The sequence below is a fragment of the Juglans microcarpa x Juglans regia genome, chromosome 4D (assembly GCF_004785595.1).
Source record: "Juglans microcarpa x Juglans regia isolate MS1-56 chromosome 4D, Jm3101_v1.0, whole genome shotgun sequence".
NCBI lineage: Eukaryota > Viridiplantae > Streptophyta > Magnoliopsida > Fagales > Juglandaceae > Juglans > Juglans microcarpa x Juglans regia.
The window spans coordinates 30,113,911-30,131,175 of NC_054600.1; the positions used below are offsets into that span (position 1 = coordinate 30,113,911).

The window sequence follows — 17,265 nt, forward strand, 5'->3', positions numbered from 1 at the left end:
TGTCCTTAAAAATCCGTCTCACCTTATGATACAACCTGAAGAAGAAAATACTTTCCAATATCGTTGTGATATGGAAGCCTATCAAGCTTGGGCAAAGAAAGATCGGTGTGTGCGTTTTATCATACTTAGCAGAATGCACAATGATCTTATTGGAGAGTTTGAGAACTGCCCAAGATATGTAGAATCAACTGAAAATTGCCTATGGGAGGATATCGACTACTAGGCTCCGTGCTTCCACTTTGAGGTTTGAGCAGTATGTTATAGACCCTAAACATACCATGACTGAGCATTTGAGATTGATGTCTACCTTGATTCGTGATCTAAAGGCTGCTGGCAATAATTTCACTGATGAATAGCAAGTTACCACTATGATATGATCTTTGCTTGAGTCAACATGGGGGCAAATGAAGTTTGTTTTGACACACAGTGAGAATATTAAGACTTTTGCTTATATATCTCGCAATTTAGAGCTAGAGGTGGAGCGCATAAATGCACACTTTAATACTCTTCTTGTTGCCCAAGCTGGGAAGAGCAAGGCATTCAGGCCTAAGCGCAAACAACATGAGAGATCTACTGGAGCGACAAATAGTCTTGGACCAAGGAATGAAAAATTAAAAAAGCGCCACAGAGGCATGCGTGGTAGCAAGGACCAGTCCAAATTGAAGTTTTATAACTGTGGAAAAGTGAGACACTTTGCTCGTGAGTGCACTGAGGCAAAGAAGGTATCCACTAAACACAACTCTCTCATTACTTATGTTTGTTTACATATTTTTGTTGCTCACTCAATCCCTGAATGGATTATAGACACAGGAGCAACCAAACATGTAACTCGAGATCGAGTTGGGTTCATATATTATAGAAGAATATCAGTTGGCAGACAATACGTTATATTGGCTAACGTAACTCGGGAGGAAGTGCTTGGAGTTGACACCTTTCAACTCAAGATGCGTCTAAGGTGTTTGTTACTTCTTCATGATGTGCTATGTGCACTTGGTGTTCAATATAATCTATTTCCAGTTATTTATATGTTAGGACTTGATTTTACTTTTCACTTTGATGACCCTCACCTGGACTTTTATTTGGATAAGACTTTGTATGGACATGATTTTCTTTCGAATGGTTTCTTTATGTTGGATTTAGATAATTCCTCATTTTTCTTTATGGTTTCAAATGATGATGATGTTGCTTCTAATTCATTGAAATGACATGCTAGATTAGGCCACATAAGAAAAGATAGAATGACTAGACTAGCTAGAGAATGTCTATTGGGGTCTCTCGCTAATGTCAACATACCTGTGTATGAGCCTTGTTTAGCTGGTAAAGTTTGTAGGAAGCCTTTTGGAAAGGCTCCTAGAACATCTTATCTTTTAGAACTAGTCCATTCTGATATTTGTGGACCTATAAATGTGAAGGCACGCCATGGTTTATGAAAACAAACGAGATCGTATATTGGACAATTTAAATCACAAACATTTGTATCGCGTCCATATATTTACAATTGGATCATCCAAAACTCAGAGAGCTTCGTCCACTTCGCTTTAACAATAAATATTGCCGACTTCTAATGGAACGTCCAATGTGACTAGTAGATATCTCTTCAGTTCCATGCCCCATATATATCACTCTTTAATACCCTCTGCACCATACAAAGTGCTAAGCCCCTACGTACACCTGGAGCTCACTACAATTTGTGGTGGTAATGTTTAGTCTCCACAAGTTAACAACACACAAGTGGTGGACCCATAAAGCTTAAACTGATAGAATTAGGATCAGAAATTAATGTCCCTAAAATAAAGCAAATTCATTCCCATTAAAAATAAGAGTAGTTGTTGGATGGTTGTATGGTAGGTTTATGAAAGGTTTGGATAGTGAGTTGAGATAAGATGGAATGAAAATTGAATAAAATGTTGTTAGAATATTATTTTTTAATATTATTTTGATTTTAAGATTTGAAAAAACTAAATTGTTTATTGTATTTCGTTTAGGAATTTAAAAAAGTTGTAATGATTAGATGAGTTGAGCTGCTTTCTAAAAACAAACGAGATCCGCTACATTTGGATAGTGAGGTGATATCAAATGATCTGTGAATAATAATGATAAAATATTAAATAGTAGTGAGATCACTCTACTATCCAAACACAGTCTTAGAAGAATGAAAGTGTGTCCTAAATTTAGACATACTTTCATTCCCATTAAAAGGGTTCCCATCGTGAAGTACAAGTTGTGTGTATGAAACAAGGAACTTATTAATGCATATAATGTTATAAGATGGAATGTCTACGGACTGTAATTTAGATAGAGTTATAGAAACTATTTGGATAAATACTCTCTAGAGTTATTGATCAAACTCTATAAATTATAGAGTAAAAGAGAGACAAACACACGAAGTGGATTGCATAAAGTTTATTGAGTATTTGATGCTATCATAAAAAGTTGTTCGGACAACTATAAATGTTGTGGAGTCCACACCTCTCGCATCTACCTCTCTTAGTTCATACTCTAAAAAGATCTAAATCATAACCAATTACCATTCACTATCGAGCATGCCATATCTGCGCCTGAGTGCCTCCCTGAGTTATTCGACCCAATTAAGCTCGACCCAATTAAGCCCCAAGTAAGAATAAGTCTTTTCAAAATTTCACTTGCATGAAATTTCTCTAAGTCTATTAGTAAGAAGTAGCGTTAATGGGTGCATTTGAGACTATGTGCATATTTGGGATTATTGTACGAAATATAGCTTATAGTTTCGGGGTTTATAACTTATAAATTAAGTAATAAGTTATATTATTAAAAAAATATTTATTATTTAGTAACTATATGTTTAAAGTACTTTCAAATATATTACGTTTGTTTGTTTAGAGACATTAAAAAAGTATTTTCTAAGGTAGCAATGACAATTATTAGAATTTTTAAAGATTATGACCAAATTCTTGAAACTTTAAAAGTTGTAATTATCTTAAATTTGTATGAGTATTTTCGTCCATTGACTATTTTTTTAAAATTCGAATTACGTTATGCATTATCCGAAAAAACACGTTTGAGGATAAGCATCAAAATGCTTATTTGAGATTAAAAATGCTTTAATATGTAACATCCAAACAATCTGATTTTTTCATTAAAGAACTTTTAAAACTATAAGTACTTTTTAAGACTCCTACCGCGACCCAAATAGTGTACCTGACGAAACCTCGTTGGAACGAAAAAAGAAGGTAAGGATTATATTTTGACATGTTTTCATTATGGCTAATGCTACTCATCATCTCAATTCTCGGCATCATCTCATCATCTCGTAATGTGGTATTAAATGATTGGAGGTTATTTATTATATTTCGCTTGTGAATCTATCATCTAATGTCATATCATGGGATGATGAGAAAATAAATGATGAATAGATTTTTTTCTTTCATTCTTGATCGAGGAGAAAATTATCAACTTTTTTATATTGAATAATGCTACTATGTCACCTCATTTTACTCCCTTATTTTAACTGCTCATGCATTTATTTATTTATTTTTAATTTTTTTCTTTTACTTATTGATTAAAAAAGTAATTATTATTGTATTGGCGTATTTTTTTGTTTTTTAAATATATTAAAAAATAAAATCAAAAATAAAAAAATTGAAATTTATTCCACTGGGCACCCGAGCTGTCAAAGCGGGGGCACACTAATACTACCCTTTTATATGACGTCTTCTCGTCCTATTTTGGACGAAACGTCAAGATTATTAAAGGTACACGAAATAGCGCATGCGGAAATGACTCAATGAGGCCCAGATAAAATTGTAATACAATCGTTGGGCCCAAATGGAATGGAAAACGACTGTGTGTGGAGTAAATGGACCACAAACCCACATACTCTCTCTCCTATGAGTCCAAACTTAAACCAATACCTACCAAATTAGATAAATTATTTATGCTAAATTATCTTGATAGAGTAGTGATAGAAACCACTATAATTTTTTATATTAGTCTTTTTTAAATAGAGATAATTTTTATAAAATAATAATACTTTTAAAGCTTTTACCAAAAAAAAAACTCTAAATTTAAAATAAAATTATAAAATTATTGTAAAAAAGTTTTTTTTTTTTTTTTAATCACTTCTCGCCCTGTAAAACTACTCAAGACCAATCCAATTTTCTTCAAGTGGGTTGCACCATGAATTCTCAAGGATAAAAATCCATTAAATTGACACCTAACATGAAAATGTGAAAGGCATATTTTTCTTAGGATTAACTATGCGAATAAAATGTTTACTTATTTTCTTCTTAACGAGTAAAAACTGTTAACTATGTTTATCTAACACCAATAATCTTAATAAAGAATGTCTCACAGAGTTAAAATATACACGAAAATTTAGGTCTTTTTTGAATATATAAATACTTTCAACTCATCTCATCATTATAATTTTTTTAAATTTTTATATAAAATATAATAAATAATTTAATTTTTTAAATATTAAAATAATAATAATATTAAAAAATAATATTTTATTTAATTCATTTAAAATTATATCATCTGATCCATTTCGAGGAGTTAAAATGGTGTCTACTTTTAAGTTGGTAAGTCTAACCCAAGCGAGAGGGTGGCCCTAGCTAGAGTACTAATGAGGTAGGCTCCATAAAGTTTTTTCTTTTAATGAACAAGCTCCGTAAAGTAAGTATAAAAGGGATATTGATAGGTACAATTATTTTTACAATGAATGTATGTATATAAAATTATATTATTTTTATAAGTTATTTTATAAAAATGTCGTACATTTAAAATATAATTATATAAATGATTATAAAAAAGGAAAACTTGCAGCCGGATGGGTGTAAATCCATTTTTCACACTGGCCAATCACAGCACGACACGTAAGGCATCTAACAAAAGACAACCTGTAACTCAAAACACCAGATCCCCTCTTCGCCTTCATTTCTCCACACATAAACGCCTCTCCCTCCCTCCCGTTCTTTTCCTCTCGCTGCACCAAACTCGGTCCTGCACCAAAGAAGCTACATCTCCCTCTCCCTTCCTCTCCCACAGAACGGTACCAACCCAGAAAAGAATCTGTGAAAAACCTCTCTTCCTCAAGCCGACCAACCCAGACGCATCACCGGTTCTCCCTCTCCCTTCCTCAAGCCCAGACCCAAACATATTTAATTATGTTTCTAATTATATGGCGTGTTCCTTGTGTGAAGCTTTTTATGTTTCTAATCTATGCTTTTACCGTTCATTCTTGCAAATGCAGGCCTTTTGCAGAGCACAACACAACACAACAAAGAAAACAGGGGATCTACAGCCAGTGGAGGCTTTTATAAGAGATCAACTACAACAAAGCAGACATGCCAATAATTCCATCTACCATATCATAAACACCCAACAGCATAATTCCATCCTTTAAATACATAAATAAATAAAAAACGAAACAGAAATATTGAATGCAATTGCTGGACTTTTCTAATCTTCATTTGTTGATAACATTCCATCATACTTTAACTGAAAAAAAATATATACTAATTGAAAAGGGAGAAGAAAGTGTGTGATAGAGAAGGGGAAGGAATGAGCTGAAAATCGGTTACAGTTTAGACCAAATCATATTTCACACTCTTAACTGAAATAAAAGATCCCTTGCTTATAAATTCTTAATTAATTTGGCGCTCTCTGATCTCCCTCAAAGCAAGATCAAACCTGAGGAAGAGCCTCATCTTTACAGGAATGGGCCAGAATTCTCTCAAATATGTCTCACAAAACACAAGCACTTCGAAAAAATAGCTTGAGACCTGCCTAAACAAGCCTATAACAACATATCTCATAGAATGACCAGCAAAACAGAACCACGTCTAGACTATAATTTCTGGCCTCATCATTCATTCACCCATACAGTGAGTGACAATTCTTTTTAAAACATTTTCTTTTCTTATATACAGATGGTTCAAAGATACGGGCCAAAAACCATATCTCCCATGCATCTTTCCACCTGATGTCTGAAACTTCCCATTCTTTTTCTTCGTTCCTTTTTTTTTTTTTTTTCCTTTTTTTGTTGTTTTGTGATATCTTTTCTTTGGAGGTAATCTGTGGGTAACAAAGTCTACTACGACGATGATCTTGAAATGACCAAGATGCATCTTGAAGAATTGGGCTTGCTTATCAAGACCAAGAAAAGCGATGAAGCGGTGATCGAAGATGCATCCATGAAGGACACCCAACTTGCTGGGAATCAGGCGATTTTAAATGAACATGCCATATAATTAGAAACATAATTAAATATGTTTGGGTCTGGGCTTGAGGAAGGGGGAGGGAGAGAATCGGTGATGCGTCTAGGTTGGTCGGCTTTTGGAAGGGAGAGATTTTTCACAGATTCTTTTCTGGGTTGGTACCGTTCCGTGGGAGAGGAAGGGAGAGGGAGATGTAGTCTTTGGTGCAGGACAAAGTTTGGTGCAGCGAGAGGGAAAGAACGGGAGAGAGGGAGAGGCGTTTACATGGGGAGAAATGAAGATGAAGAGGATCGGGTGTTTTGAGTTGCAGGTTATCTTTTGTTGGATGCCTTACGTGTCGTGCTGTGATTAGCTAGTGTGAAAAATGGATTTATACCTATCCGGCTGCAAGCTTTTCCCTTATAAAAAGGGTTGTATGTCTGTTATTTTTCTTAAAAGCTAAATGAATGACTAGGTAAGCTCCCAAGACTTGCTTCCATTGGTGTGGTTCGATATTGCCAACGTGAGAACGATACTAGGGTTGATTAAAAGAAACTAAACCCGTAATGAACTGTGAGTCGCAATGACCAAACATTGTCAGATTCTTCCTATACTATGTATATTTTCTGAAACATCAAAATACTTCTTCTCATTTCATTCATCATATGAAAATAAGTTACAAGGCATCTCTTTCTCTACAATAGAACTTATCTCAATTGGACCCTATTCAATCCATGCAGCAAGTCTGTCCATCCACATGTAGTGCCCTCTTAGCTCATGAGCTACACTATTCCCTTCTATAGGTGAATCTCACTTTCCATTATAGTCTTTGGGCCAAACTGTGTCTTATATCTTCATTCAATTGTCACATCTATGCATATGTAACCTCTCTGTTCTTTATCTCGTTTATTAGTTTCTGCAAATCACTTTCAAAGATGACTTTCTTAATATTTAGCTCACTGCATAACTCAATGGCCCTCCATAATGCATAAGCTTCTGCTAAGTCAGGTTCTCCAATGAAATACTTTGCAGCACACAAAGCAATTAAAATATCTCCTCTAGGGTCTCTATGGTCCCATACTATATTGGGTTACCTTCGAAGGGGTGATTGGAATATTTAGTCATTAAGAGAGAGAGAGAGAGAGAGTATACCTGGGGGAGGAAAAGTTAATAACTTTTTCGAAGAAAGGAATAGTTTTCCAAAGAATTAAGGCAGCAATACGTACGAGAGAAATGAATGAGAAGTATAGGTTTGACTTTACCCGCGATGGTTATCAAAACTTGCAGCTAATCTACTTAGGTTATATGTGTTGTACTCCTTTTTATATAAAAGTCGTCCCTTAGATCTAATTAAGGTGACCTTTGAGTACATGAGATTTACGTTTTCTTTACTAGAAAAAACATTATTAACTTGAAAATATAAATACTAAAGGAGCCAAGGAGGGAGTAGGGAATCCTTACAATAAATAGAATGCATAAAAGTACTACACGTAACAATTTGAAACTGGTATAAAAACTGGTCCAAATTATTTGGTGAAGCTCTGGAAATGATAGTCCTAGAAGGCAGATTTATGGTGAATTTGGGTTAGGACTATACAGAAACCGACGCCACCGGCCGCCACCAATGCGAACCGACCGGCCGCGTCAGGAACCGGCCGGAACCGATGGAGAACCGGTCGGCATGCGGTGGTAATTTGAAGAAACTGACGTTCAGCAGTTCGGTCTCGGTTTGAAGCTGGACTGGACCGCTGAACCAACAGATATAATAAAATCTTTTTTTTTTTTTTAAATATACCCTTATTGAAATGACGTCGTTCCACTTAAGTTTAAGTGGAACGACTCCGTTTATGTTAATAAGTATTACAACAGTTAATGGAAACGACGTTGTTTGGCATTAAACCAAACGACGTCGTTTTATTAAGGACGTAAGAAAAAAAAATAAATCTGAAACGACGCGTGTCGTTTCGAGATGAGTCGTCTTCTTCCCCAGCCCCTTCTTCTCCTGAATCCAATCTCTGCAACTCTTTCTCTCTCTCCTCTGTAACTATCTCTCTCTCTCATTATTCTTTCAGTAGAACTGTCAGAGAACCACCTCGATCGGTTTCCTCCTCCCCATCGACCGGTTACGGTCGGTGCCTCTTTTGTTTTTTTAGACGTCGGTCGGCGTCGGTTTTGCCCAAAAACCTCGCCGACGACGTCAGTTTTCACCCCTAATTTGAGTGACAAATGGCTAGACATGGTGGAAAAAAAAATGTTATCATAATGATTAGAGGGTATGTGATACTTTGATGTATGAAAAATTATATTCATCATTTTTACACTATACATTGTATATAATTTTTTTAATTTTTTAATTTATTTTCTCTTACTAAATGTGAGGTGTATGAATGATGAGCAGAAGAGTTCAATTAATTTAGAAATAATAAAAAATAAAAATAAATATAATGTATAATATATAAAGATGATGAGTAACAAAATTTTTTGACGAATAAAGAGCCATAAATCTAACCTCAAAAGTAGTTGAGAAAAATGAAGACAAAGTAGGAAAATGGGATGGAATAGCAGGGGAAATATGGAGAAAAAGAAGGTAGGAATTAATGAGCACTAGGAGGATAGATCAAGAGAATGCTAGCTGGAGTAGCCTCTATTCCTTTCTTTGGTGTTTGCTTTGTGGGGGTGGTTAGTAGGGGGCTATTTTCTATTTAAAATAATTCTTCAATTTCTATGTTATCTATCTTGTACCCTAATGGCTGGCCAGATCATGCACGATAAAAACGTTGATAATGTGTCCAAAACAAGGCAACTCTCGTTTCCAAGTCAAAATATTATCACTTAATAAATAAATAAAAAATATTATTTTTTAAAAAGTATAAAACTTAAATAAATAAAAACTCTAAAATGATGAAGAATTAAAAATATGAAAAAATGGCTGAGAAGCCGCTTCTCATATAATTAATAGTCTATTATACATTAGGTCTCGTTTAGATATATAAATCATCTTATTTTATATAATTATTATAAAACTTTTATAAAAAATATAATATAATATAATATATAATTTAATTTTTTTAAATTTTAAAATAAAAATTATATTTTAAAAATATTTTATTTAATTTTTAATTTTCATCTTATATTATCTTTATAACCAAATAAGGCCCGGAGCATCCTTCTCGCATTAATGGACCATCATATATTAAGGATGCGTTTGGATGTTGAAGTGAGTCTAGTTGAATTGAATTGAGATGATAAAATATTATTAGAATATTATTTTTTAATATTATTATTATTTTAAAATTTAAAAAAGCTGAATTGTTTATTATATTTTATATTAAAATTTAAAAAAATTATAATAATAAATTAAAATGAATTGAGAAGAGTTAAACATCCAAACTAAGCCCAAGATGATCTTTCTCGCAAAACTCTTTGACCAGTTACGAAAACTATTATTATTTTGTTATTTTTTTTACTACAGAAATAGAAGCAGATGGTGAATGGTTAAAAACGATTTTGCCATTTAACAATGTTCGGATGGAATACGAATTTTCTGAAAATTCTCAACGAAACATTGGACTTTAACATTCTAAACACCTTATTAAATAAAAAATAAAAAATCCAAACTCCCAGTAGGTATCTATAGGATATAAATAAATAGAATTTTGTTATTTATTATTCTACACACTATACATTATATTTATTTTTATTTATTTTTAATTATTATTTTTTATTCTTCTTAAACTAATTAAATTATTTTACTCATCATCCATACACCATACATTTAGTAAGAGAAAAAAAATGTGGTATGTGAAAATGATGAATAGAATTTTTCAAATAGATAAAATAAAAAGTACTGTTACATCTATAAAAGAATTATATAAAAGTAATCACACAAGTTCATGTGATTTTATTTGATCTGTTGGATATATTTTACAATAAAAATAATTTTATAATTTAAAAAATTAAATCAAACTAAATTAATTTATAAAATTATTTTATAGCTATAATATTTCACACGGATTGAATCATAGAGTAGTGTTCTTAGGCTTAGTTTGAATCTTCAATTCTTCTCAACTTATCATTATAATTTTTTTAAATTTCAATATAAAATATAATAAATAATTCTAACCTTTTCAAATCTCAAAATAATAATAATACTAAAAAATAATATTTTAATAATATTTTATTATCTCAATTTAACTCAATTCAATTTAATTCATTTCAATATCTAAATGCACCTTAATAAAGACTAGTAGCTGCCACAGCCATAAACACAAGGGCCGCCGCCACAATAACTCCCACACTTCTCTCACACCTACCGCAGTAAAAAACCAGAATTGAAAAGAAAGCAGAAAAGACTATAGAGCGATAGGCGACAGCCTTGGCGGTCACCGCCGTCATAATATCACACAGATCGGGTACGCACGCTGATCGCTTTGCTTTTTGTACCTCCGGAACCGGAAGAAAAAAAATCGATTTAGCACTATTTTACCAATCGTTTCCGAACAGGTGCCGAAAATCCTGATGCAGACTTGCGCGATCGTGACAGTTGGCTAAACAAGATAAACGTAAACCGTCGTCATGTCTGCTCCTAGTTGGAATCTATGCCTTCTTTGGCTCTTTGTCTAACTACAACTAACGACAGCGGACAGGTTACAGTCACAAGCCAACGATTCACTCACTCCGCCAACTATAATTAAGGGTTAACGTTAGGTATAAATACCCAATATACAAATAAATTATATAAAAATAATTTTACAAATTATCGTAATTTAATATATTTCTTCGTATTATAAATTTATTTTGATTATAAAACATATGTAATGAATGAAGATGAAACAACGTCAATTTATAAAATTATTTTTATATAATTTATTTGTAGATATAACATCCATCTAGTTATAATTATAAATCTCTAGAAGTGTAAGTATTATGCAGAGATTTTATAAAAAATAAAATAAATTAACTAAAAAAATAATTTTTTCTTTCATATTTTTTTCATCATGGGATTTACTTTTTTTTTTTAAAAAAAAAAAAACCTACAGATTGTTGTATACTTAAGATTTATACAAATATCAATATATATTAACATAAAATACTTTAAAATAAACATATAAATAAAAAAACAAAATATAAAAACCAAGAAAAAAACCCAAAAAAGAGAGATATTTATAGATAGACATAAAAAATAAAACAATTACAAAGTTAACGAAAACTAAGTAACTATTTGAATTCCAAACCAGAAAGTTAAGAGTAAAATCATCAAATTAAAAGCTCAAAAATCAAAAGGTAATAAATATAAAAAAAAAATATTGAACTATTATAATTTATTACATTCTAATAAAAATAAATTCATAAATTCACATTTAAATTTATTTAAAAATAATAATTTTATACCCTATCAAATCACGTAAATAGATAAAATATTTTATATAGAATAATAATATCTACACAAAATATTTTACAATATATATATTTTAAAGTGAAAATATTTTTATAAGATGATCTCACTTTTATAAAATATTTTATTATGATTATATAATGTATTGTATAAAATAACGTGTTTATTATTTTTCTTCTTTGTATATTTGACCTTCAAAATTAACGGTCCGGTGAATTGCGGGACCCACAAACCGCCCATTATATATTATAGAAAAGCGAATATGCTTTGCTCTTCCTCTGCAAAAAGCCCAAATATCCCTTGCTCTCTCCGAGTCTCCTCCGCCTTGCTCTCTTTTTGGCCCTCTTCATCCTCGCCACATCATTTGCTTTCTTTTTTCATACTATCAGTGCTGCTAGCTTTTGGTTCTTTGAATTTGAAAGCCCATATGGAGCTTGTGCATGAGCTCTTTCTGACCGTCTCTCTTGCTTTTATCCTCTCTCTCCTCGTCGCTAAGCTGGTTTCCATGGCTATGGCTGCCGAGGCTGGCCTCCGCAACTCGCAGTTGAGATCAAGCCGCGATCAGGGTGAAGAGATTGTTATGGAGGAGATACGATTCGGAGAAGGATTGACGGTTCCGGTCTCCGAAAGCGAGACGAAGCTCCATGAATTATTCGAAGAAGAAGCTCCCGAAAAGGTCTATGAATTCGAAGGAGAATCAGGTGAGGCCGAGGATATCGTGAGAACCATGTATCGCGGGGCTTGTCGGAAATATTACCAGAGGGTGGTTTGCATGAAGAAACCGATGTCGAGAAGTTCCCGGAGGAGTTATCGGAGGAAAATATGGAGGATTCTGAGACTCCAAAAAAGAATTTAGAGAACAGAGTAGGCTTGGCATCGGCAGCAGAGAATGAAGTTGTTGCTGACTCTGAGGAAATTAGAAGGGTTGTGCTTGCCCAGAGTGAAGACAAGGAGGTGAGTTTTGATAGTGACGAAGATGATTGGGAGGGGATTGAAAGGAGTGAATTGGAGAAGGCTTTCGCGGAGGCTGCCAAGTTCGTTCTTGAGTTGTCATCAGCGGGTAACGAGGACCGTTTGGCAATGGCAGGTGTTGGGAGTGATTTGCAGATGAAGTTGTACGGACTTCACAAGATTGCTACCGAAGGGCCTTGCCGCGACTCTCGGCCTATGGCTCTCAAGCTCTCTGCCCGCGCCAAGTGGTTCTAAACTTTCCTCTGCTTTTTGTTCTTTCTTTTCTTAATTGAATATAGTTGCTATGATGTGGATTTGTATCTATGCTTGCCGAATCGTCTCAACCAATTGAAAATGCTTGACTGAGGTCTAGAATTAGTTGAATTCTAGTCGGCATTGTATTACATCTATGGTCGTTAAAACAATAGACATTGATTGGGTAGAAGGAACGGAGACAGATAAACTTGTCAACGGACTCTTTATCCGTTTTCTTTTTCTCAAGAGGCGATTTTGAGAATCAACCAAACAATGATATAAATTAGTCATTGTGTCAGGCAGCGTGTAGGTCAATTTTATTAGGGAGATGAACTGAGCGAGTCACCTATTGGAGGTTTTAAAACACTTGTATCAACTCGTAAAGGGAAAGACAAGGATGAAGTAGGAAGTGTTATACAGAAGAAAACACCGATTAATCTGCAATTAGCATGGTTGTTAAGGTGAAAATAACTTTTTGCTCAGTGCACATTCTTTTCCTCTCTTTGAACTTCTTAGTAGTTATGTTCTCGAAAAGTTAGCACAAGATCAGTTAGATCCTCTAGTGATCAAACATAATCTGACACTTTAGTACTTGTAAAATCTTTTATACTAGAAAACTTCTTAAAACTTGAACAAAAACCTGAATGCGGAAAACACTCTAGGGATTGCCATAAACCAAATTGCACTGTATAGCTTGATTGCTAGTAATAATAACAGGGTTGAAAGCTGCTATCTGTGAGTGATCGGGGGCACTGGTTACGTTGTGCAAGGAATTCTTGGCAAAGGCTGGGGCAAATGAGTCCAGAGGTGGCAATGGAACAGTATATCAAACTTCTCTCAGATAGAGTTCCTGGCTGGATGGAAGGCAAATTTGCCGTAAGTCTTTTGCTGTTGGTCGCTTTGCCTTTATGAATTTCTCAGTGATTCTCCCATGGAGAATCTTTTGCTCAGGTTAATTGGATATCCTTCTTTGTACAGGGGGACATTAAACCTGAATCCTCAGAAGCAGGAATATCCAGTTCTGTTGCTTTTGACTTGAGCACATCTTCACATCATCAACCTAATGATTTTGATGAAAGGTAGACTACTAGATTTGATGCCTCCATCTGTTTAAATGTCTTATCTTTGTTTATTGTATCCCAGTTTTCTGCACATTCTTTTCCCTCTTGCAGGAAACCAGAACAGAAGACCGGAACTGAGGGAGGTGATAGTACTGCAGGCTCATACTCTGAGTACAAGGTATGATTTGAAAGTTGAGCCCATTTCATTTACTTATCCCTCATTTTAAGTTTCTCAGGTACCATTAGGGATGTGAGGTTTTGAGGGAAAAGTATACATTTAATCAATTTTACAATACAAGCAATTGAGATTTGGATTTTTATGCTTTTATTACTAGAGCAGGAGTTACAAAAAAGAACCAGCTTAGGAGCTAACTATGTCAATATTGAATCGGAATGTACATGGGGATTTCTAAGCTGAACTTTAAAGAAAACAAAGCAATATTGTAGGAATGTCTTAAAATAGATAGCTGTTGCCCTTTATTTGCATTAATGAACTCAACAAACCCTGTGACAATACGACTGAAATTTGTTCAAGTTAAGGTCCATTTAAAAATTTGTCATGATTTGAACTTGTTGGTGATGCCATCTGGTCCTCAGTTATTTTGTGGCATGAATAGTAGAAGGCATCTTTGTTTAAAAAAAAAAAAAAATCTTAAATTGCATTGTCTGGGTAAATAACCCCAATATCAAAAGCAACATGGCTTTTTACCTTTCATGTGCTTCTTAGCAACTTGGGCCCAATGTTCATTCTTGGTTAGTACTTTGATGAACCAATTGAAGGACAACCAACCATTTACTTGGTGAATCAATGATTAGTCAGAATGTTGATTTCAGCTGAATTGTTGCAAGTAGCTAGGATATGAAGGTTTGCCCATACACTGAGCCTATAAGTCTTCTTCAACTTGACTTGTCTGGTTTTTCTGGCCTTGCAGTTCTCAGTTCATAATTCATGCCTCCTACTTCCATGTTTGCTTTGATTTGCCCCTATAGCTTGCCTCTTAAGTGCTCCCCCACCTTATGTCCCTAACTAATCTCCCAGTTTCTGATCTTTATTGATGTGAAATGTGGAGGTATTTAGATAAATAAATCGTATATAGAACTATTATAATGTAGTCTAGTGTGAACATTTCAGGCCAAAGAATAACAGAATTGGTCTGTTTATTGCTCAACCCAACCAAAGGGGCCATTCTCCTGGATTTGCTTGACTAGGTACAGGACTGATTCTTATCTCTAAGTCTAGAATAAGCTCCAAGTCTGAGAGGCTCTTGTGCTGTTTAGACTATCATATGTGTGTCCTGAGATCATCATGTTGTTATAGTGTTATAAAAACTATTTATGTATGCATTGTGCATATGGGTGTGAATATATATAATTATCTGGGGCTCCCCCAAATTCTAATTCATTATTTGGCTGGTCGAGTGATTTTTCATAGAATTTATTGCTCTTTTGATCTTTCGTGGAAGTTTTCCTCTGCTGATTTTCCCTGCAATGTTTGCCCGTTTCTTTTCTTTGTGATCTCTGCTCTTCAAAGTTTTTTTCCTTGACTCTGGCATTAATTAAATGGATGTTGGAATTATGCAAAGCAATGTCAAAGCAAAAATGTCTAAGAGAGTTGCACCCCAGAGAGAATTGTGTTGTCGTATCTGATTGTTTCAATATTATTCCCATGCAATTAAAAGTTCCCCTCACGTTTTAGATTGTGGAAACGGTGAGCTAGTTGGTTAAGGAAAGCTTGCCGTGTTTCTCCTTCTCAACCTCGCAGTTTAAGGAGCTAGGGCCATCCTTGGCGGAAATAACTTGCATAGCTGGTTGGAAAATTTGACTGGCAATAAGTTTTGGACTTTTCCTGGAAAGTGGTGGGGGGAAAAAAAAAAAGAAAAGGAAAGAAAAAAGTATAGCTTAACTCTGCAAAATCAGATTTCCCGTTGATAAGGATAAAGGCCCATGACATTAGGAAATTGAGAGTCCGTTACTTGGTTTATTACACAATACGTACACCTCAAGTTCCATACTTGGACGGGGAGCTAAAACAAAAGAGAATTGGAAAATTTTGGGTTTCGGTTTTCTTCTCTACGTCATCCTTATTATCCCTTCCATAATAGAGACTAGTTTCGGTTAGTTTGTTCCAGGAGGATTAACATACGACCCCCCACCGTACCCTGAACCTCAAGTCAAATCCACTTCCTCCACCATTAACACCCCTAGACCCAGACCCAAATCCAAAGCCACCACCCCCTCCCCCTCCTGAACCAGACCCACCATTACCACCACCTGAACCATACCCTCCATCTTGGCCGACACCATTGCCATTGCCTGAGCCCCCGCCGCTACCACCAATGCCGGACCCATAACCATTACCACCATTTCCAAAACCTCCATCAGTGGACCCAGGGCCACTCCCACTCATGCCATGTCCTCCCTCCTTCATAACTAACGGCTGTAAGCCCTAGATGGCCGGCCTCCTCCCTAAAACTACTGCCTAGCCCATTGGCCAAGCCATATGTCTCAGTAGTCAGTACCGCTCCAGAACCTCCATTCTTTAGAAGCCTCAACCAGGGCATGGCTAAAGAGTCCCACAACTAAGAAACTGAGGCTCCATGAAAACACGTTTCTTTTTCTTCCCATTGCTCCTCTCTTTCGAAACGCAACTACAACATGACGAGAATCTCTTGGGTAAAAGACATCAAAAGGTGCAGCAAATTAATTTAATTAAGAAGTTTTTTCTTTCTTGGATGCATAAGCAAAGATGGAATCAGAGGTCAGTGCTTACCACAATGTTCTCCGCTGCCTTTAGCCTTCCACTTCGTGTGGCAAGGGAGTTGAAACTTCAAAAAGTATCGGAGCTCCTATGATCACGCGCGTTGTTTGTGGATCATGAAGGCGAAGCAGCACATAGAAAACGTTTGGTGATCGAACTGCTATAAAAGGAATATCTACATTACATATAATACTAGTTAAGGAATACAGGATTGTGTTAGTAGGATCTGTTGCAGCAGATGAAATAGAGAGGTGGGCATGCCCATGAAAAGTGTGCGTGATGAGCCGAAGAGTGTGAGCTGGTTCTGGTGGTGAGAGCGCTTTACATGATTACCAGGGCGCAAATTAAATTGGTGTACGAGCGTGCTAGATTTTGGGACCAAGTTTGTTTATTAACACACTAAATATTTTAGAAGTTGGCACATCCTCAAGCATAACAAAAATTAAACTTTATAATAGACTTCTAATTTATTATAGGGAATAAGATAATATTGGGATTAAAGTGCGTAGCCCACTAAAGTGGAAGTCAAATGTCTCAATTCAGTGAAGTCCGCAACTCAGTGGAGTACACGGTGAAAACCTGAGCTTTGTGCCTTCGTAATGGGCATTTTTTATAAGATCTAAACAACTTAACATGGAATAGGAGTTTTCCAAGCTGACTTTTCCGGGC

At 35.0% G+C, this 17,265-nt stretch overlaps 2 protein-coding genes across 2 annotated transcripts; one reads left to right on the top strand and one right to left on the bottom strand.

Annotated features, from left to right (window-relative positions):
• The first annotated feature begins 11,834 nt into the window (after positions 1-11,834).
• LOC121259818 (acyl-CoA-binding domain-containing protein 3-like) lies at positions 11,835-15,240 on the top strand. The gene is given in 6 exon segments (XM_041161591.1): positions 11,835-12,397; positions 12,400-12,770; positions 13,548-13,653; positions 13,756-13,856; positions 13,950-14,016; positions 14,971-15,240. Coding segments are annotated over 6 exon segments (1,056 nt in total). The 5' UTR covers positions 11,835-11,998; the 3' UTR covers positions 14,983-15,240.
• On the bottom strand, positions 15,004-16,245 carry LOC121260286 (glycine-rich protein 5-like). Its single transcript, XM_041162111.1, has 2 exons — positions 15,997-16,245; positions 15,004-15,117 (listed from the first exon to the last, which is right to left on the bottom strand). The coding sequence occupies exons 1-2, from the start codon at positions 16,243-16,245 to the stop codon at positions 15,004-15,006; spliced, it is 363 nt and encodes a 120-aa protein (XP_041018045.1).
• Positions 16,246-17,265: the final 1,020 nt, after the last annotated feature.